Source organism: Populus euphratica, unplaced genomic scaffold (genome assembly GCF_000495115.2).
Source record: "Populus euphratica unplaced genomic scaffold, PopEup_1.0 scaffold273.1, whole genome shotgun sequence".
Lineage (NCBI taxonomy): Eukaryota > Viridiplantae > Streptophyta > Magnoliopsida > Malpighiales > Salicaceae > Populus > Populus euphratica.
Window position 1 is genome coordinate 229,197 of NW_011500153.1, and position 21,625 is coordinate 250,821.

Sequence of the window (21,625 nt, forward strand, 5' to 3'; positions counted from 1 at the left end):
CTGAATTTGTCCTCCAGCCCGAGCACTGTTCAGTATTTTGGCCATATCCGAAGTTCTAGCAGTTCAAATAAGCTTCATTTTTTACACACGAAATCTGAGAAAATTGCCTACAACTTTCATGTTTTGAAGTGGCTCCAATTTTGACGTTATCAATGATGTTTTGGGCAGACAAGAGAAGATAAAGATTGTCACCAAGTCAAGAGTTGGCCACCCACTCATCAATTAGTCATCAAATCAATAGTTCCCAATTTTGACCTATAAAAGGAGGCATTTGCCATTCATTTAGGCATCTTGGTTTCCAGATCAAGATCATGCTCTTCCTTTCTCTTTTTGTATTTTTTGTAATGTTTATGCTTTGTTTTCATTAATATCAAGTTTATGCCTTTCATTTCCTTTCATTTACTTAGCTAACTTTTATCTTATTTATGTTCTTATTTTGTTTATTTATTTTTCTTTCTTTCATTATGTCTAGCTAAGTTTATTATGTCAAGGTGAAAAGGTTACATTAATGGTGTAAGAATAAGTATAGTGTAAACTTAATATGGATTGGAGAGCAGTGGCTATGTTGTTATTTCAAAAGATTGATGTTATCATGGGACACCAAGTTAGAGATGAAGAACCTGCAAACACATGATATAAGGTCGATACTTTTGTAGTATAAGTTTTTGCCAACCTCCTGCCACTCATTTATCAAGGTTTCAAAGCCATTTAAACAGTAGGGCCAAATTTTTGTTGTGAAGAGATCCCAGCTCGAGACCTCTGAGGGGTTTACTTTTAATTACCTTGGGTCCAGTGAACTTACAGATACCATATGAATTTGAAGTGCCCTTCTAAAGAAAACAACGGTTGATGGAGGATATGGCTTTTGTAATGCCATTTGGCATAGGAAAAGCAAACATATAGTATAGAAAATCAATTTCCTCCAATGAGTGCCAAAACTAATGTAGTCTATGGTAGTATTGATATGCTCCCATATGAAATGGAGTCGAAGGCTTTATGAAAATCTATCTTTAGCAAAAACCCGTGGTTCTTCTTGCTTTGAATACCATGGACAACCTCACTTGCTATCATGAATCTATCTAGAATTTAACTTTTGACAATAAAAGTAGACTGGTTTACACTAATCACATTTAACAGAACGCTTCGAAGCCTAGTGGGCAAGAGTTTTACCACTATTCTATATAACTTATATATCAAACTTGTCACATGTGTGCGATGTCGTGGCAATAATCCATCTTTAAGGGAAAAAGAAATATAATGTAAAGGTCTATCTAGCAAATGTAGAGAGACAAGGAATTCTTGTCTCTTATAAGTAAAATAAAATGAGAGTCGCCACCTAGTATTTTGGTCACTAGGAAACCTAACTAGTATTAGAGATCAGGTACGGAGACTGGTTGTATAAAGGGAAGGTATTAGTACCTCAAACACGCCCTATCTAAGGCATGTTACAATGTTTTATTGTCTCATAAAATTTAAGATCTTATTAAGGTTTCTAATTGTTGGTCTTGTTTATCTAAGATTTAAGAAAAACCCTCATATGTAAGGAGGTTTTTATCTTAATGCGTAAAAACCTAAATGTTCTATGTTATCAACAAGAATACCTTTTTAATATTGAGAATACGTTATGTATAAATTTGTAACACCTAGTATTAAAACCAAACAAAAATATTTTTTGATGTTTTTTTGAAATATTGACCAATATTCTCTTTACTTTAATAAATTAGTTATTAAAGCCAAAATGCACGCTAAAACATTATTTTTTAGTGTATGAAAAAAATATAATATGATTTTTTAGCTTTGAGACACTTGATTGTATGCAGAAAAATATTTTTTCATTCTTTCCAAAATGTTCTGTATTTTTGAAAGTTTTTGACGAAAACCAAGTATTTTAATACCGAATTTGTATTTTTATGACATAAAAATATATTTCGATACTAGTAAAAAAAAAAAAGAAGCATAAATCAAAACGTGGGGAAATCACAAATATAGAAAAATATTTTTTTCATTTTAATTTTTTTTAAATGGGCCAGACCCAGCCCAAATGCATGGCCTTAGCCAAACTCGGCCCAACTAAATAAACTAGTTACTATGCATGAGCATGGTAACTAGGCATTACTGCATTTGTTGGAGAACGTGATTTATTCACGTTCTGCATGCAAATGCAGGTGAGGCAATAAACAGGGAAGAAGGAAGCACAATTATCTGGAAAGGTGGTGATGCTGATGGTGGTGGTTGCAACGGTGCTACTAGTGGTGGCTGGGGGCACGGTGGTCGGCGGTGCTTCTCTTTTCTCCCTCTCCCTTCCCTGTTTTTTCTTTTGTTTCCTTTATTTTCTCCTCCTCTTTTCTCTCTTCTTTCTTATATCCTCTCTCTTCTATTCTACCCCTCCTCTCTCCCTCCTTCATCTCTTTTTTTTTCTCTTTCCTTTCCCTGTTTTTATAGGCAAAAAACAAGGGAGAAAGAGGACGAGGTAGCTATTGTACTGCTACCCCTCCAACATGTGAAATTTTTTTTAGGCAAGTAGGGTTGGTCAGCGTCTTTTTGAGACATAAATGGTGGTGGAAATAGAGGAAGAAACAAATCTTCATCTTCCCCTGCTTCACGTGTCTAGGGGAAGAAGAGGACCTACAGTGCCATTCAAAACGACACTGTTTGGGTTTCTTTTTTCTTTTTTAAACAGTATATGAAATGATGTTGTTTTTAGAGTTCAAATCAGTCCTTAATTTATGATTTGTTCGATCAAGTTCTCAATTGCAATTTTGATCGTAAAAATCAATGCAATTGCCTTATAAAAAAATCAAATAGTGGCTCTAAAGTTGGCTATCTTTTTCATTTTGGTTCTTAGTTTTAGATTTCTTCAATTAAATCCCTAATTGGCCATCAAATTTCAATATTTAAGCAATTAAGCCCCTTATTTGACCAAATTAACTCTAAGAAATTACAATTTGATCCTAGAACTTTAATTTCTTTCAATTAAAGCTTAAATTGACTTCAAAAATCATTTTTTCTTGCAATCAAACCATCCAAAAATTCAATTAAATCTTCAATAAAATTTAATTGATTCTATAAAAGTCTGGTTTTGGAATTTTCTTCTCAAATTGAATTTCTTTGTCAACAGAGCTCTCATCAGTCAACAAAATACAGTCAAATTTTAATCTTTGTATTTTTGAACCCCCTCAACCAATTTTTAGTCATTTTCTGATACTTTAACATCTTTTTTCACTATTATTCTTTTTAGGTTTTTTTTAACATATATATTTTTTATTTTTTTAATTATCTCTTTTTTTATACGAAGACCTAAAAATTGGTTACAACAAAACTAATCAGTGAAAATTGGGAGAATTCGCTTGGCCCTTTAGTCTTCGGGATCAAATTCATAAAGGGCGAGCTGATACCTTTGGGTAATTTACCTACTGTAAAAAATTCTTTGACCATCACAAAAATGTTGGAGTTAATAACATTCCATACCTTTTTATAGAAAAAAAGGTGAGTCTGTCAGGACTGGGAGCTTTTGAACCACCACAATCCCACATAGCTTGCTTCACTTCATTGAAGGCAGTTTTTCTAACCAAACTGATCTTGCTTTTGAAATATTAAAGAACCCTGAGCCTTCCTTTTCAATTCTTCTGCACTTTGGGTTGGCAAAAAGAGTTAAGAAGTAGTTAATAGTGCCCTCTTTGATACCCTTTAGAGAGACTAAAATTTTGCCATTCTATTCTATCTTGGTAATGTGATTACGACCATTCCTCAAACTTTCCAAAAGGTGGAAGAAATGGGTGTTTTTATCCCTCCCCAATTGCACTACTTTTGGTGGGATTTCTACCTCCAAATATCCTTAACCTTCCTACTAACCTCTCAAAACACAGAGTTCATATTCTTGAACTTTGTTTTTTCAGTCTCAGACAGGAGGTGGGCCTCACTTAAATCTTTGATGGTTGTGATGGAGTTCTGAATATCTGCAAGTTTTGAGCTTTGATTACCAAAAATGGATTTGTTCCATTATCTTAGTTTTTTCCTAGAGTTTCTTTACCAATTTATAGTCACTTGGAAATTCATTATAGCTATCAAACCAAAAGACTTCAAAATCAACTGAGAAGGAAGGGTGTGACAACCAATAGTTTATAAAGCAGAAAAGGCTTCCACCCCCAATCTACCATTAATGCCTGAAAAAGTCGTTAACAATGATTAGACATCCGTCTAAGGTAGCGGTAGAGTGATAAGAATGAAACTGAAGATGGAATTCTAGAGATGCAAAAACCCTGTCGATGCCACTCATGGAGCCCCCCCTAAACCAAGTGAAATGATGGCTTTGTAGTTTGAATTCAATTAGATCACAATCAGACAAGAAATTGCGGAGTGAAACTAACCATGAATGATTAAAGTAGCCGCTACTCCTCTCATGAGCATGAAGGGTTTCATTGAAGTCACCTATCACCACCATTGATAATTCGAAGGCAAACTTCAGAGTGGTGATGTCTTCCCACAGCTTAGCACGATCTTGCATAGAGGATGCAACATATATACCAACAACCATGCAGCTTATCATATTTATCGCATATGCTGATCCACTGCCCCCTAAATTCTATGGAACTGACCTCAAAGATAGAGATATCCTATATCACCATGATCTCTCTTGATTTGCCTACAAATTCTAAAAAAGCTCATTTAATAGTTACAATATTCCATATATTTTTTATGAAGGAATCGCAACATTTATCTTCTTTTGTTTCTAATAGAAAACAAATATCAACATTACTATTGAAGAATGTATTCCAAATGAAATATCATTTGTTAAACATACCCAATCCAGAACCATTCAAAAAGCAAAAATCAATACATATCAAAACTTAATAGGAAGAGGACCTAGCTGATTGACTAATATCCACATGTCTATTTCTTTTTGGCAATGTAACCCCAAACTCCCTCTTCATATCCTATCAGATTCTGGATGTTTCAATGAATCAATATTGGTCAACGAGAGTTAATGGACAATGCTATAGGATATCATGGAATGTGTTCTTTTATATAAATTATCATAATTATTTTATATAAAGTTATTTTGTTTAGTATAGTCTACATGATCATTTATATGTTGCGTAGAGAGAGAGAGAGAGTTTGACACATCAGGTTAAGCCTTTTATTTTACACAAAACACTATTTTTTTTTAATTTAGGATTTCAAGCAAAAAAAGAATAATTTAGATAAAAGTATACTGTTTCCATTGCATTAATTGTTAGGCACATGTAAAAACCTATGCCATCCTTTGCGTCCCATCAAAAACACGAAAAATGAAAGAATTACGAGCAAGATTAGAAAAAAATTGTGAGATTATGACCATGATATTTGGGTAATAAGAGCTTAATTAATAGAAATACCCACTTTTCTTTCCGTTCTTTGCTCCACCTGTCACGTTCAATGTCACGTTCAATCCCACCTTTCAACAATTTCATTTGGAAAACTATCTACGTAATCAACTTTTCAAGGTTGAGGCACTAGGACATAGAAAGAATTGACTTCCTAATCTATCTTAATTTTTTCCTTTAACAGGGAGTTTAGTTATTGTTAGGTTATGGTAGTTAAATGTTGTTCGAATTGAATTAAATAATTTAAAATTTTATAATAATGAATAAATCGGTAATAATAATAATAATAATAATAATAATTAGATCATCTTCAATTTGTAATTTTCAATCTAATCACTTCTATGATTAGATTTATGTGAATAATAATAATAATAAAAATTTGATATGTGAATTTCACTAATTACAACTACAACATTAGTTACCATTGAGAAATAATAATTAGTTTTTTAAATAGCATTTAATTTCTATCTCGAGGTAGAAAAAATATGTCTACTTGTTATTTATATTTTAAATTATCATAAATTTATTGTAAAACTATCCTAACGATAGATTTATTTAATATTTAATATTTATTGTATTTATTTATTTTATCATGATACTCTAATCGAACACAACTTTAATGAATGCATTAATAGCATCCGTTAGTTTTTTTTTTTCCCAAATAAAAGATGAATATGGATTTTCCCTTATATTTTCAAATACCCAATACTAAATCTCCACATGCATTCTATATCCAAACTTCCTATAAATACCACCTTCAGCTGCTTCAGAATCCCATCTCTCCATTTCAAATACTCATCACTTGCATCAATTCAAATATTATCCCATACCAAAAAGATCAATGGCAGGCCTTCCACTTCCAATGATCCCCCATCCTATTACTCTTTTCTTCTTCATTTTGTTTGCGTTCTCACCTCTAGCAAAGGCAGCACAATATAGTGTGTTAAGTTATGGTGCCAAACCTGATGGAAAAACCGACTCAACCAAGGCCTTTGCTGCTGCATGGGCACAGGCATGTGCCTCAACACAACCAGCCACAATTTCTGTTCCTACAGGGAGTTTCTCTTTAGGTCAAGTGAGGTTTCAGGGTCCTTGCAAGAACCGAGCTATCTTGGTACGTATAGATGGCACCCTAGTTGCCCCATCAGATTATAAGGTCATTGGTAACGCTAAAAATTGGCTAATCTTTGAGCATGTTAATGGGGTTACTGTATCTGGAGGGACTCTTGATGGCCAGGGTGCTGGACTGTGGTCTTGCAAGAATTCCGGCAAGGGTTGCCCCAGAGGCGCAACGGTATGATAATAAAGCCCATGCATGCATGTCATATATGATCATCCTACAATATTTTGGTCAGTAGACTAAAGATAGATGTCATATTTTCAAGGTCTTAATTTTTCTTGTTAATTTATTTACTGTGCAGTCACTTGAGTTTTCCAATTCAAACAATATTGCAATCACCGGATTGGCATCATTAAATAGCCAGTTGTTTCACATTGTCATCAATGGTTGCCAAAACGTCAAAGTGCAAGGAGTCAAAGTCTCTGCTGCCGGAAACAGCCCTAACACGGATGGCATTCACGTTCAATCATCAACCGGTGTCACCATATTGAATTCAAGGATTGGAACAGGTGACGACTGTGTATCGATTGGCCCCGGTACCTCTAGTTTGTGGATTGAAAATGTGGCATGTGGACCTGGCCATGGAATCAGGTAAATAAGAAATTATAACATCAACTATAAGTTTTATCAATTATCATCTGCTCCTAACGTTTAATGTGTTGCTAATTTTGGGAACTGAAATGATGTGTATATGATTGATGTAGCATTGGAAGTTTGGGCAAAGAATCCCAGGAGGCTGGTGTGCAAAATGTTACAGTCAAGACCACTACATTTACCGGTACGCAAAATGGACTGAGAATTAAGTCTTGGGGAAGGCCTAGCACTGGTTTTGCTAGAGATATTCTTTTCCAACATGCAGTCATGAATAACGTCCAAAATCCCATTGTAATAGACCAAAACTATTGCCCCGGCGAGAAGAATTGCCCTGGCCAGGTACACGTCAAATCTATCTATAGTCTATACCGTTCTTTTCATTTTGAAAGCTAACATCGAAAACATACATAAATCTTGCTGTATTTTGCTGTACATTAAACAGGTTTCTGGTGTGAAAATAAGTGATGTGACCTACCAAGACATTCATGGATCATCAGCAACAGAAGTGGCGGTGAAATTTGATTGTAGCAAAAAATATCCATGCACTGGGATCAAATTAGAATATGTAAAGCTCACTTACAAGAATCAGCCAGCTGAAGCATCATGCAGCAATGCTGGTGGAGTTGCATCAGGACTTGTTCAGCCCACTAGCTGTCTATAAGAGCCTAATTAAAGAGGGAATATGTAGTTGATCAAGCGAAAATAAATAAATTATTACGTAACACATATAGTATATATACATATACAAATGGGATATTTTCTCTCTGTCTTAGCTTAAAAACAATGTAATACGTCCGTAGCTCATGAAGCGAGTTTATTTGCTTGATCTTGTGGCACGTCTCAGCCCGACGACGATTGCAATTATAGTACAAAGGAGGAAATTAATTTTCCAAACCCCTAGTTCGGTTAATTTCTTTTATACATTTGAGACTTAATATGAGTTAATTGTTTACGTGAACCAATACAATAATTTATATCTATAATTGATCAAGTTCTCCTACATTAAAGTCCTAACTAGAAAGACCACTATTTCTATTTATCTGTATGATTTGAAGCAGCAACTCTATTCGCGGAGAAGAAATCAAACAACGAAATTCCATGGAATGGGGTCTTGTACTTGTGTTTAATTATTAACACTAAGAAAATTGATTTCCATTGGACTTTTTTGGTGCATAGATTATAACCGATTGGCCCTTTTTCTCCGATATTTATTTTAGTGACTCTCTCCTTTCTTTAAAATTTCAAAACTAAAATATAAAACAAATAAAGTTTTTATAGGTGCATAGAATCAAATTAATATCTTTGATTGTAAGATACCAAATATTATTGGTTAAACACCAAGGGCTTCTCCTACAACTATTTGGAATGAGAAGCCCGTCTCTACTAGATGTAAGTTCTGATTTTTGAGACAGACCCATATTCTAAAAATTGAGGCCCTCCTTCCAAATTGATAGGCCCATATTCCAAAAGAAAATCTTGTGAGGCTACTGGTCAGCACTTAGATCATGATTAACACTACAATCAGCACTTACATCATCATCAAATCAACAGTAGTTCGAATAATATCTGCAATCTTGTGCTTGCAATTGACTTTTCAACAAGATCTAGCTAATGCATGTCTATATAATGTTTTGCCTTTTGCAACCTTGTAGATCATCAGCAATACTTTATGACCGTTTTGGTCAGCAACAAATTAATCTGAAGAACATTAGCATAAAGCATGGCTAGTGATCATAGTGTCGATGGTGAGGAAGTGATCAGCAACAAACAAGTGATTCTCAAGGACTATGTGAGTGGTTTTCCAAGTGAATCAAACCTGTACCTGACTACAAGTAACATCAAACTGAAATTGCCAGAAGAAGAGAGTGGTAAAGATGCTGTGCTGGTTAAGAATGTCTACTTGTCTTGTGATCCTTTCATGCGTGGACGCATGCAGAGAGATCTGCCACCCGGTAAACCTGAACTATCTTCCTACTCCCTTGGCTCTGTATGTTATCAATCTCCCTCTTTCATTGTTGAATTGTTATAATTTATATTACGATTATTTATGGTAATTTTATTGCTAGTTACTGTGAATTTTATTTACTCTTGTCGGAGACATTGAGCAGCCAATTGTTGGTTTTGGAGTGGCCAGAGTTGTTGATTCCAGGCACTCTGACTTCAAGAAAGGCGATTTGGTCTGGGGAAGGACAATTGGCATACAGTCTAATAACAACACCTGAATACCTCTTTAAAATCAACCATACTGATGATATACCCCTTTCCTAATACACTGGAATTCTTGGTATGTAAGCTCTTGGCCCACATGATTTTCTTATGTCACCTTGTTTTGTTATAACTGCAACGAGCCTTATTCTTTGAATTTGTGCCTTTTCTCTTACGGGAATGCCTGGCATGGCTGCTTATTTTTGCTTCTTTGACATTGGTTCTCCCAAGGAAGGAGACCGTGTCTACGTTTCATCAGCATCAGGCGCAATTGGTCAGCTTGTTGGGCAATTTGCAAAACTGATAGGTTGTTATGTTGTTGGAAGTGCTGGAAGTAAAGAAAAGGTTGAACTATTGAAGACCAACTTTGGCTTTGATGATGCTTTCAACTATAAAGAGGAGCATGACTTGGATGCAGCCTTGAAAAGGTTAGTGTATGAAGTCTGCATAAGAGACAATCTGAAATAGCACTCGCAAGCCTTACAGAACCTCTAGAAGTTCTGCAGCTTAATTAATCTGTGATTATGTGCTTTACTTTTTTGTTTTTGAATGTTACTCTTGTGGGGATTGGCTCAAGTGGAAAAAGGAATGATTGTTTCCATTGCCAGGTACTTCCCTGAAGGCATCGACATTTACTTCGAGAATGTTGGAGGAAAAATGCTTGATGCTGTCCTTCTAAACATGAGACACCATGGCCGTATTGCTTTGTGTGGAATGATCTCTCAATACAATCTCGAGCAGCCTGAAAGTGTGCACAACTTAATCGCTGTACTCTTTAAGCAGATCCGGATGGAAGGGTTTGCGGTTGCCGAGTACTATGACCAATGCACCAAGTTCTTGGATTTTGTTCTGCCTTATATTAAAGAAGGGAAGATTGTTTATGTGGAAGACATAACTGAAGGACTCGAGAGTGGCCCTGCTGCATTGATAGGCCTATTCAGCGGCCGAAATGTAGGCAAGCAAGTAGTGAAAGTTGCTCAGGAGTGATCAGTCTCCCTTTACATGTCTTCTTGCCAATGCCATTGCTTGTCATACATGCTACATATGGTATTGTGTCAATACTGGCAAGTAGAGAAGGTTTCCAATGAGCGATCGGCCTCCTTTAGTATCCTTTCCATTGTTTTGAGTTATAACAGTGGAGTGTATATTGTAAAACTGCTCTGCCCAACTAAATAAAATATATGTCATATCTGAATTATAATGAAGTAGACTGTTTTACTCCTTTTATAGTGCTGCAGCTATATATAATGCTGTAAAATTAATGTTATCTGTAATATAATTCAGGTGGCCTGATTAGATCATCACTCGGTTTTGCGCATGCTGTCAATTTTCCATTTTGTACAGTTCCCTTGAATGCTTCAGCTTCCATGCTTTGAATTTCTTTACTGGGAAGCTCTCTACAGATCGAAATCCAGAAAACGTTTTATGTTCTAATTTTAGGAAAGATTAAATTATAATTACAGTGATGGCAGACTCATTAGGTTTTGATGGAGATGAGAGATTTGCAAAATTGCCATATCTTTTGAATTTTATCTTGTGATGGGATGAGCATCATCACATTAATATAGTAAAATTATAAGTTGACTTATAAAACTATATGATTTTATGATTTAAATATATTTATCATATTGAATTATTTTAAGGACTTGAAAATTAATAAAATCAAATTAAAATCAATCTAACTAGATAAAATCAAGTAAAATTATAGTTTTAATAACATTTTTACATGTTCTTTCCAAATATTAATATTACCAACGATATTAATAATGTCAAGTGTTAGAAGACTAACAATTAATATTGTTAGAGTGATGTTAGTATTGTTTGTTAGAAAAGAGAACTTGTTAGCATTATATTGAGTATAAAAAAATAAACATTCTCTGTACAATATCTTTCCAATACTGCATATGTAAACTGAGAATGAGTAATTTAAACACTCAAGCAAAAGTAATAATATAAGAGTGCATGAATTTCATCTTCTACTTCTCCGTGTAACATATTCATTCTCTATTCTTTTTCCTTTTTACTCTCTACTCCTTCTTCATTTCTGTTTCATTTATATATAAATATCATTGTCTTTCATGATATTAGAGCATTGGAATTCTTGATCTTGTGGCCATTAACTTCTGAATTCTGGCTTTATTCTTATTCTCGTCATGAAATTCTTGTGTACTTGTTGATGTGCCTATCAGCTATTTGATATAATGCCTAACCGATTCTCTTCTTCAAAACTTCAGTTTTCTATTACTTCACCTATCATTAAATCTTCAATTTTCTGCTTTCACTTCCTTCATTCTAAAATGGTGACTAGTTTTCAACTTCAGATTATCCATTTTTTTATCACTTCTTTGCTTCATGCAATCTCTACTACTATAACAGTGAAGCTTGATAATACAAACTATCTCATATGGCAATTTCAAATTAAAATTCTTATTCAGAGTCATGGAATTCTAGGATTTGTTAATGATTCTAGAAAATGTCCAAGTTGATCTGATACAGATTTCGATATTGAGGGTGTTGAATCTAATCATCATCAAATTTGGAAAATGCATGATAAAGCATTAATACAGCTACTTAATGCCACTCTTTCTTCTACTGCCATTTCTTATGTCATTGGCTGCATCAGTTCTCATGATATATGGATTCAATTGCAGGATCAATTTTCTACAGTAACCAAGGCAAGAATCTTTCAAATGAAGAGTGAACTTCAAACTATCAAGAAAGGTTCAGGACCTGTGTCTTAGTATCTGTAGAGAATCAAAGATGCACGTGATCATCTCTCTACTTCAAACTATCAAGAAAGGTTCAGAACCTGTCTCAGTATCTGCAGAGAATCAAAGATGCACGTGATCATCTCTCTACCACAGGAGTTTATTTTGAGGATGATGATATTGTGATCTTGGCTGTCAATGGCCTTTCTTCTGACTATAACATGTTCCGATGTATGGTTCGAGCAGAGATAATGTGTTATCTCTTAAAGATTTTTGCTCTCAATTGCTTGCTAAAGAAGCTACTATTGAGCAGACCCATTCATCATTTCCATTTGTCTCTGCCATGCTGGTTTAGAATCAGGTGTCTTAAGGCAAGGCTCTAGTTCTTGATGAAGGTAATTCTAATCCTTTTTCTTCCAGCTCCAAGTCAGCTCCATCTTCTCAATTTTCCTCTAGCTTCCATGGAGGTTTTAATGGCTATCAGAGTGTTTCAATAGTCATAACACTAGTGGTTATTTTTACCATCATGGCTCTCAATTTAAGGGCCATAGTAGAGATCACAATACTTTCCAATCTAGCCAACGACATTATCGTGCTCAACCAAGCTCTAGTCCTGGTATTCTTGGTCCTGGAACTGATATTCCTACTTGCCAAATCTGTGGTGAGAGAGGTCATGTCACTGCCGATTGTTATCAACATCACAACCAATCCTTAGCCCCTACCTCTTCTGTTCAATGTCAGATTTGTTGGAAATATAGACATTCTGCCATTCAATGTTATCGTAAAGGCAACTTCTCCTATCAAGGCCACCTTTATTCCACCAATCTTAGTGTTATGGCTGCTACCTTTCCTCCACCTCATGAATAATTTCAGGTGGCTGATACTAGAGCCACACAACTCATATGACAACTCTGGTCCTAATGCTATTACTATTGCAGTATATGACATCTGATTTGTCTCAACTTTGCTTGGCTACTCCTTACTCTGGTCCTAATGCTATTACTATTGCAGGAGGTTCAGGTTTGAGCATTTTTAGTATTGGCTCTTCTGTTTTGCCTATTTCATAGTGCTCCTTACAATTACACCAAGTGTTGCATTTTCCTAAGCTATCTCAACATCTGCTATCAATTTATAGGTTATGTAAAATAATCATTATCGATTTATTTGTGATGACTATGGTTTTTGGATTCAAAACATGATCACGGGGATGTCCTTCTCAAGGGACCGTGTAGTAATGGTTTATATCCTATTCCGTTCTCTATTTCTTCTAGTTCCCACACACCTTTTCAACTTGCATCAACTTCCCACCGTAATCAGTATTGCTGTCTTAGTCAACAGGTTAAAACTAGTCTCTAGCAGAAGTGGTTTGGTCATCCCTCTAATAACATCACCTCCACTATTCTCACTCAGTCTTAAATTCCCTTCACTTCAAATCCTACCAAGTTTGTTTGTACCACTTGTTTAGAGGGAAAAATTACTAAGCTTCCTTTTCCATATCCAGCAGTTAAGTCTATCCACCCTTTAGAAATCATATATAGTGATGTTTGTGGCCCTGCTCCTATAATGTCTGTTGATGGCTTTAGATATTATATTAGTTTTGTTAATGAGTGCACATGGTACACTTGGATTTTTCCAATGATCAATAAAGGAGAGGTTTATTCTATTTTTATCCATTTTCATACATTTTTAGTTACTCAATTTTCTGCTACACTTAGGATTTTTCAAAGTGATAAAGGTGGTGAGTATATTAGTACTAACTTCAAAAATTATCTTCTTACCAAGGGATTGTTCATCAAATGTCATGTCCCTATACTCTTGAACAAAATGGTCTTGCTGAGAGAAAGCATAGACATATTATGGAAACCGCCATCATTTTATTACAAACTGCCCACCTTCCTCATAAATTTTGGTTCCATGTTTGTGCTACTTCTATTTATTTGATTAATAGATTGCCTTGTCAAATTCTTTAGCTAAAATCTCCTTTTTTCTTGTTATATGGTTATTCCTTTGTCATCCATCACTTGCTCATCTTTGGTTGTGCTTGTTTTCCTTTACTTCGACCTTACAACACTCACAAACTTCAACCAAAAACTTCCACTTGTATTTTTTTGGGCTGTGCCGGCCAATATAAAGGGTATATTTATTTTTCTCTTCGTACCAATCACTTCTTTGTGTCTCGACATGTCCTTTTTAATGAATCACTGTTTCCTTATACTTCTGTCCCTATACTTGTAGTCTCTTATTCTCTACATGTGCCTGTTGTCTCTCCTTCTTCCCCATTTGTCTCTCTTCATAACTCTATTTTACCTCTTATTTCTTCCTCTCCTTCATTTTCTTCTCATGATTCTGCATTATTTCCTTCTTTGTCACCTGGTTTGTCTTCACAGCCTTCATCTGATTTGCACTCCCCTACACATTCTCCTCTACCCGTAGATCCTGACTTCCACCCTGAGCACTTGTGTGTGGTTCTACCTCTCTCCCCCATGAATCTTCATCCCATGACTATTAGGTCTAAGAGTGGCATTTCCAAGAAAAAGGCCTATTTTGCCTCTATTCAGTCTCTTGCTCTTTCTCAAATTGAACCTCATTCCTTCAAGATTGCTTCTATAATTGTTGAATGGCAATCAGCCATGCAGAAGGAAATTGAGGCCCTTCATGCTCAATATACGTAGGACCTTATTGCTTTGCCACCTAATAGAAATCTTGTTGGTTGTAAGTGGGTTTGTCGGTTGAAGAAGCATGCTGATGGTTCTATAGCTCGCCATAAGGCTCGATTAATGGCTAAGGGGTTTAGTCAAGAGGAGGGTATTGACTATGGTGAAACCTTTAGTCCTGTGATGAAGCCTACCACTGTTGGTTTAGTTCTTGCCCTTGCAGCTCACTTTAATTGGTCTTTGTGGCAACTTGATATGAAGAATGCATTTTTGCATGGCATTCTTCATAAGAAGGTTTATATGACTCAACCTCTAGGCTTTGTTAGCAAGGCTCATCCCTCTAATTTTATCTACCGGCTCAAGTAGTCTTTGTATGGTCTTAAACAAGCTCCTTGTGCCTGGAATGAGCGGTTCACCAGTTTTTTTTGCCCGGCTTGGGGTTTTAAGCCTCTCTTGCTAATTCTTTTTTATTTGTTTAGCACTCTTCTCATGACACTCTAATATTGCTCCTCTATGTTAATGATATCATTCTTACTAGCAGCCATTCCTTTCTTTTTACATCTGTTATCGTTGCTCTATCTCAGGGATTTGATCTCATAGATTTGGATCCTTTGCGTCATTTTTTGGGGCTGCAGATTTCCTATCTGCCTTCTGGTTTACTTGTGTCTCAAACTAGCTATATCACTAACTTACTTGCTAGGGTTGATTTGCAGAATTTAAAATCTTATGATACTTCTTGTCTTCCTCATCATCACCTGCTCAAGGATGATGGCTAGCCATCTAATCCGCAGCAATATAAAAGCATTGTGGGAGCCTTACAATATCTCACTTTCACAAGGCCTGATATTGCCTTTTCGGTGAATCAAGCTTGCCAGTTCATGCATAATCTCATGGTCTCTCATATTGTTACAATCAAATGTATTCTGTGATATCTCAAAGGTACCCTACATCTTCACCTTCACTTTCATCCTAGTCCTCTTTATTTGCAGGCCTACAGTGATGCCAACTAGGCTGGAGATCCTAATGACCGCCGGTCTATCTCTGGTTCTCTTATTTATTTTGGTTCTAATCCTATTTCTTGGTCTTCTAAGAAACAACATACTATTTCTTATTCGTCTACGGAGGTTGAATATCGTGCTCTCATTATCACTTCTGCAAAGCTTGCCTGGATTCATCAACTACTTTGTGACATTTGTATTCCTTTACTTCTTCCACCTTTAATTCATTGTGATAATATTTCTATTATCTCCCTTGCTTCCAATCCAGTGTTCCATTCCAGGATGAAACATCTCCAGATCGATTATCATTTTGTTAAGGAGCGAGTTATCATGGGTGATTTACTGGTCCTGCAAGTATCCTTTACTGATCAGTTTGCTAATATCATCACCAAATGTCTTTCCATTTCTTTGTTTCAGCATCATTGCTCCAATCTCATGCTTGGCTCCTCCTTTGCCTGCAATTGAGGGGGCATGTAAAGATATCAATGGTCCTAATGATGTCAAGTGTCAGAAGATTAGCAATTAATATTGTTAGAATGTTGTTAGTATTGTTTGTTAGGAAAGAGAATCTGTTAGCATTATCCTTTGGTTGCAAAATTAAGTATGATCAAACAGATTAGAGTATTGAATATCAAAAATTTAATAGGTATTTTTAAACAATTGGTATTTATCATCGTTTAATTTGTCTGTATACTTATGAACAAAATGGAATGGTTGAATGTTGTCATCGATATATTGTTGAAACTAGGCTCACTATTCTTGGCCAATGTAAAGCTCCTTTAAAATACTAGAGTTATGCATTTGAAAGTTCAATGTATTTGATTAACCATATGTCAACTCATGTTCTTAATCATAAATCACCATTTGAATGTCTTTTAAAATCGACTACTAATTATACTTTTCTCTGTACTTTCGTGTGTCTCTACTTTCCATTTCTTCGTCCATACAATGCCTATACATTAGATTTTCATGTTTGGTTTCATGGAAAAGTTTTTTCTCTTGACAAATCTGAACAGATTGTAGCTCCACCCATACAACCTTCTACTGATACTTTACAGCCCATCCCACCACTTTATCCAGTCACTCACCCGACACCCTTCACATATAACACAACCTTTTGGGCTCCCTTACCATTACCTGTATATTATCATGATCATTCCTTAGGTACTGGTTTAGATTTTTTTTTCTCCCCTACTATTCCCACTAGGAGTGAACAGAGTGTGGATGTAACCCCTGTTGTTTCACTTGCTGGCTCCCTTGCTGTTTTCCCCAAGAGTGAACAGATTATTGACATTACCCTTGTTGATTCACTTGCTGGCTCCCTTGCTGTTTTCTCCAAGAGTGAACAGAGACGTTACCCTTGTTGTTTCACCTGTTATTTCCCTTTCTTAGCCTGGTCCTATATTGAGCTCCTCATCGCTAGGTTCTTCCTTTGTTTCCCCTCTTGGACTTAACTTATATGTTAATTTGTCTCAATTCTCTCTTTAACAAGCCACAGCCAATGAGTCTTTCATTACCCCTCTAGTTGCTTGCAGCCATTCTATAATACTTCGACCACTTGTATCTAAGATAACAAACTTTAGTGTTTCCTCTACCTCTTAGGTGGCTTCTTTACCTCACTAGGAACCACTTTCTTTTAAGGATGTCAACCGATACTTGATTTGGCATAATGCTACGCAAGAGGAAATCCATGCACTTCATTGTAATCACACTTGCTCATCGGTGCCCTCCCGTCTGTCCATGAATATGGTAAGTAGTCAATGAGTTTATAAGATTACGTGGCACACCGATGATTGAGTTGACAGATATAAAGCACAGTTGGTTGCCCATGGTTTCATACTACAAGAGAGGATTGATTATTTTGACATATTTAGTTAGGTGGTTAAGGCTACAACGGTTTAACTTGTGATCATTAATGTTGTCTCTCATGGTTGGAAAATTTATCATTTAGATATCTATAATGCCTTCTTGAATGACATTCTTCAAGAAGAAGTATGCATGGCATAACCATTTGGCTCTGTTTATCCTACACTTCCATCTCATATATGTCGTCTTCATAAATTCTTGTATGGTTTGAAATGAACACCTTGAGCATGGTACAATTGGTTAAGTGAGTTTCTCATCTTCATTGGATTTTAAGCAACTAGGGTTATTACTTCTCTATTTATTCTCTCTTTTGGTGGTGCAATGATTTATTTACTTGTGTATATTGATGATATTCTGTTAATTGGGAGTAACTCGGCCTTGCTTCACCAATTGATTACTATGTTGAGTTCACAGTTTAAACTTTAGGACTTAGGTTCTGCTCATCTTGCTATGAATAAAAGTTAAATCTACTTTATTGGACTTCACTCTCTATCAACATTAATCAATACACTAATTTATATCCAAATGATTAGATTCTCCTACATTAAAATCCGAACAAGAAAGACCAATATTTTTATTTATTGATATTATTTGGTGTAGAAACTCTATTTTTGGAGAAGAAATCAAACAACAAAATTCCATGAAAAGGAGTGCTATTAGAATTCTTAGATTTATTGATAATTTTTTTTGTTAATAACTCTATGGTTTTCTTATCCCTTAGTTAATTACAACTTGAATTTACTTTAATATGTAAATATATTTTGGTGATTATTCCCTCTGTATTAGTTTTTGATAACTATCTCATTTGGTTGTTGTTCATTGTTATAAATGCACAACTTCTGAAATTATGGCTCAACTAATTCCATGACCAAGTGAAAAAAAAAAAAAACAACATAGAGTAGTAGTGCTACTTGCCGGAACCTATCATTCAAGATATGTTCTCCTTCCTTGAAATAAATGACATGGCTCGAATTGGTGTCACATAAAAAAAGTTCAGAAAATTTTTATTTTATCTATAGATGGTCCTTCAATTTTGTGCAAGCAATTTAAATGAGGTTAAAAATTATAATTTATATTATGTTTTTAACAAATATGATCTGACATGAAACTTTCTAATTTAAGTCCTTACCTAGCCTGTGTTTAATATTACACCTTGTGGGAGTTAATCCTAAGTAATTTTATTGACTTGGCCGGTTTAAAGACAACCTGATTGCCTAGAAAAAAAGTATAAAAATAAAAAAGAGAAAAAAATTTATAGAAAAAAACCTTTCAAACTAACTTTTTATCTAACTTGAATTTAAAATTAAATAATGTAAGAGTTGTTATAACATGATTCATTCAACTTGGCATGTAAAGATATCTCAGACAACTAGTAAAGAAGTTTGAGAATGAAAATGAGAAAATATTGATGAAATTGATTGGAAAAAATGTTTCAAACTAATTTATTATCTAGTCTGGATTTAAAATATTTAAAGGTGTAAAAGTTATCTTGAAATAATTTAGTCAACTTTGCATAACTAAAAGCAACGTAAAGGATTGTTAAAACAAATCTAAAAAAATAAAATTAAAATAAACAAAAAGAAAAAAAATTAAAAAAGAAATAATAATAATAATAATAATGAGAGCCAAATTCAAAAAAAAAAAGGAGGAGGAGCTTTTAATTTTTTTCAAGTTATTTGATTAAGAGATATAATATTGAGCCAGCTAACTCTAATATATATATATATTTTCTTTTTATCATTTTAAGAATACACCCCCAAAACTAATTAAATATGTTCAATCTATGTATGTGTGCAGAGGAGCATGAAAGAAAAATTAAAGGGGGCAAATTAAAAATTAAGAGGCCAAGTTAAATTTTTAATAATTTTTAAAATATTTATAAGAAAAGAAACTGAAAACAAAATTCCCTACAGTAACCGGGTCTTTCCCAGCCCCCCTGCCTCCATGTTTATGTGCTAATAACCAAATATTTATGTGGGCATAAATATTTCAAGTTGTGAACTTTCCTAAATTCAGCATGGTTTTGGACTAATGAACTATAATTACAGTGAAAGTCTTTGTGTCATGGTATGTACTCAACATTCAACTCTCTTCTCACCTGAATGCGAAATTGCAAGTACAGCACAAACAAATAGAATGTTAAATAACTAAAAAACAAATAGAATGTTAAATAACTATTCCAAGCATATACTACAGCCGCATAATTTCCCTGTAGCATATGATGGCAAATCTATGTTGGTCCAAGTTCATGCTGAGATTATGTACCATTAACATAAAGCGACTTTAACTTATGGGTTGAGCCGAAGAAATTGAACTAAAGGGCTTTAGTTCCTTTAAATTTGTGAAGAAGATGACTGATCGACCTGTATAATCATTCAAGTTCACCACATGGGGATTTCTTCTTCAAATGTCTAGCTAAAGATGATATTCATGCATGTGAATATATTCTGTAATCTCAGTGGATGATAAGGTATTTCATTTACACACACATATTGATGAGGCATGCATTTATACATGGAAGCACATGCACGAGCAATTTAATTCATCAGCAACCGATCCTTGAAAGTTTATCTATTGATCATTTATACTATGCTATCTGTATTGCATTTGAAAAGGAAAAATAAAATACTTTTTTTATTTATTTAATGGATTATCAAACTTTTTAGCATGTTTAGTGTTTTAACCAAATAATTTAAGTTATACCTCCTCAAGTGAAAACCTTTTGGGCTTAATACTTATAAAGATATATACTATCTTGTGATTGATTTTTATCAAATAAATAAAATAGTAAGATTTAAAGTTATGACCACTTAGTCGTTAAAATTATGATACAATGTTAAAAAATCATCCTAATTTAATAGTTTAAGCTATTAAAAAAAATATATGATATGATTTATAATATTCTCTAATAGTTAAAAAACTCAATTCATCATAATTTAATTATTCGAAACTTAGATCGAGTTAGGTCAATTGGCTTAAGAGATGGCAAGTTAATACCCCTTCAAGAATTTTTTTTTACATCAAAATATTTAAAATAAAAAACAACATTGATAAAAAAAATTTGATTCAAATAAAACCCAATTTGGTTTTATAACCGTGCTTTTTAGTATTTCAAGTCTTGTCACTCTACAAATCACATAAAACTAATGAAGCAAGCTAATATCTGTTAAAGTTTGAACAAGAATTTGACAGTTATATATGGGAACAAATATAAGTGGAGTCAAGATAAGATGCAAACTTGGATTCCTCATCAGCATGTCAATATAGGGTGGAACACAAGACAAGAAACCCCACGTGGAAAACTTGTTACATAGGGTGGCATGCTCCGATCCATGGGGGAGGTCACTACTTGTCACTCTGAGTTACTTGAAAACAGTTTCAAGTCTGAATCAGCTATATTAATTTGACAAGAGAAATTGACCTAAACATGATAATCACGATACTGGTCTCTTGACCCCAAGGTTAAGTCATTTTGGATTGATTTATTAAAGTTAGGCAAGAATGGGGACCAAATTAAAAGTGGCTAAGCACATGCTTTGCAAGTGGTTAGCCTTCAAAAAAGGTTTGTGCGCGTACAGCGCCTTTCACACATCAAACATATGACATTAACCAAACACGGTCTTAATATTAATTAGTATGCATGTGTTTGCGTGGATGTTTTGAAGACAAACACTAAAAACACACCGAAAGGCCATTCCTTATCCGTCCATTGTTCGGACAGGAATTTTGGTTTCTGAGCTATGTATGTGATTGCACAACAACCTTAATTATTCCAAAATTTAAATGTAGTATTTATGATCTCATCTTCGAAGGGTACTGACGAACGATCATGGAAATTAGTGAAGGTCCCAACTTCCATTTGCAATATGTAAAGTCGAGGTAGAATATGCTGCCTTGTTTTTCTAGATTAAAACATGAACCAATGGATTTTCAATATTCAAAAGATGTTTCTTTCCGTTCTTTGCTCCACCTGTCACGTTCAATCCCACTTTTCAGCAATTTCATTTGGCAAAAATCCTTTCATATATACTAAATAATGTGTATTAATAACCAAAATAATGTGGAAAACTACCTACTTAATCAACTTTTCAAGGTTGAGGCAGTAAGACATAGAATG

At 34.6% G+C, this 21,625-nt stretch overlaps 1 protein-coding gene and 1 pseudogene across 1 annotated transcript; both read left to right on the plus strand.

The window, feature by feature from the left end:
- Positions 1-6,160: 6,160 nt before the first annotated feature.
- LOC105111038 (polygalacturonase-like) lies at positions 6,161-7,926 on the plus strand. Its single transcript, XM_011006272.1, has 4 exons — positions 6,161-6,657; positions 6,785-7,074; positions 7,188-7,416; positions 7,520-7,926. The coding sequence occupies exons 1-4, from the start codon at positions 6,205-6,207 to the stop codon at positions 7,736-7,738; spliced, it is 1,191 nt and encodes a 396-aa protein (XP_011004574.1). The 5' UTR covers positions 6,161-6,204; the 3' UTR covers positions 7,739-7,926.
- Positions 7,927-8,631: 705 nt separating this feature from the next.
- On the plus strand, positions 8,632-10,487 carry LOC105111039 (NADP-dependent alkenal double bond reductase P1-like; annotated as a pseudogene).
- Positions 10,488-21,625: the final 11,138 nt, after the last annotated feature.

Excerpts from the sequence above, each read along its gene's own strand:
- LOC105111038 (XM_011006272.1), top strand. The coding sequence starts at position 6,205 with ATGGCAGGCCTTCCACTTCCAATGATCCCCCATCCTATTACTCTTTTC. Across the intron at positions 7,075-7,187 it reads GGACCTGGCCATGGAATCAG|CATTGGAAGTTTGGGCAAAG; the intron begins GTAAATAAGAAA and ends TGATTGATGTAG. Across the intron at positions 7,417-7,519 it reads AGAAGAATTGCCCTGGCCAG|GTTTCTGGTGTGAAAATAAG; the intron begins GTACACGTCAAA and ends TACATTAAACAG.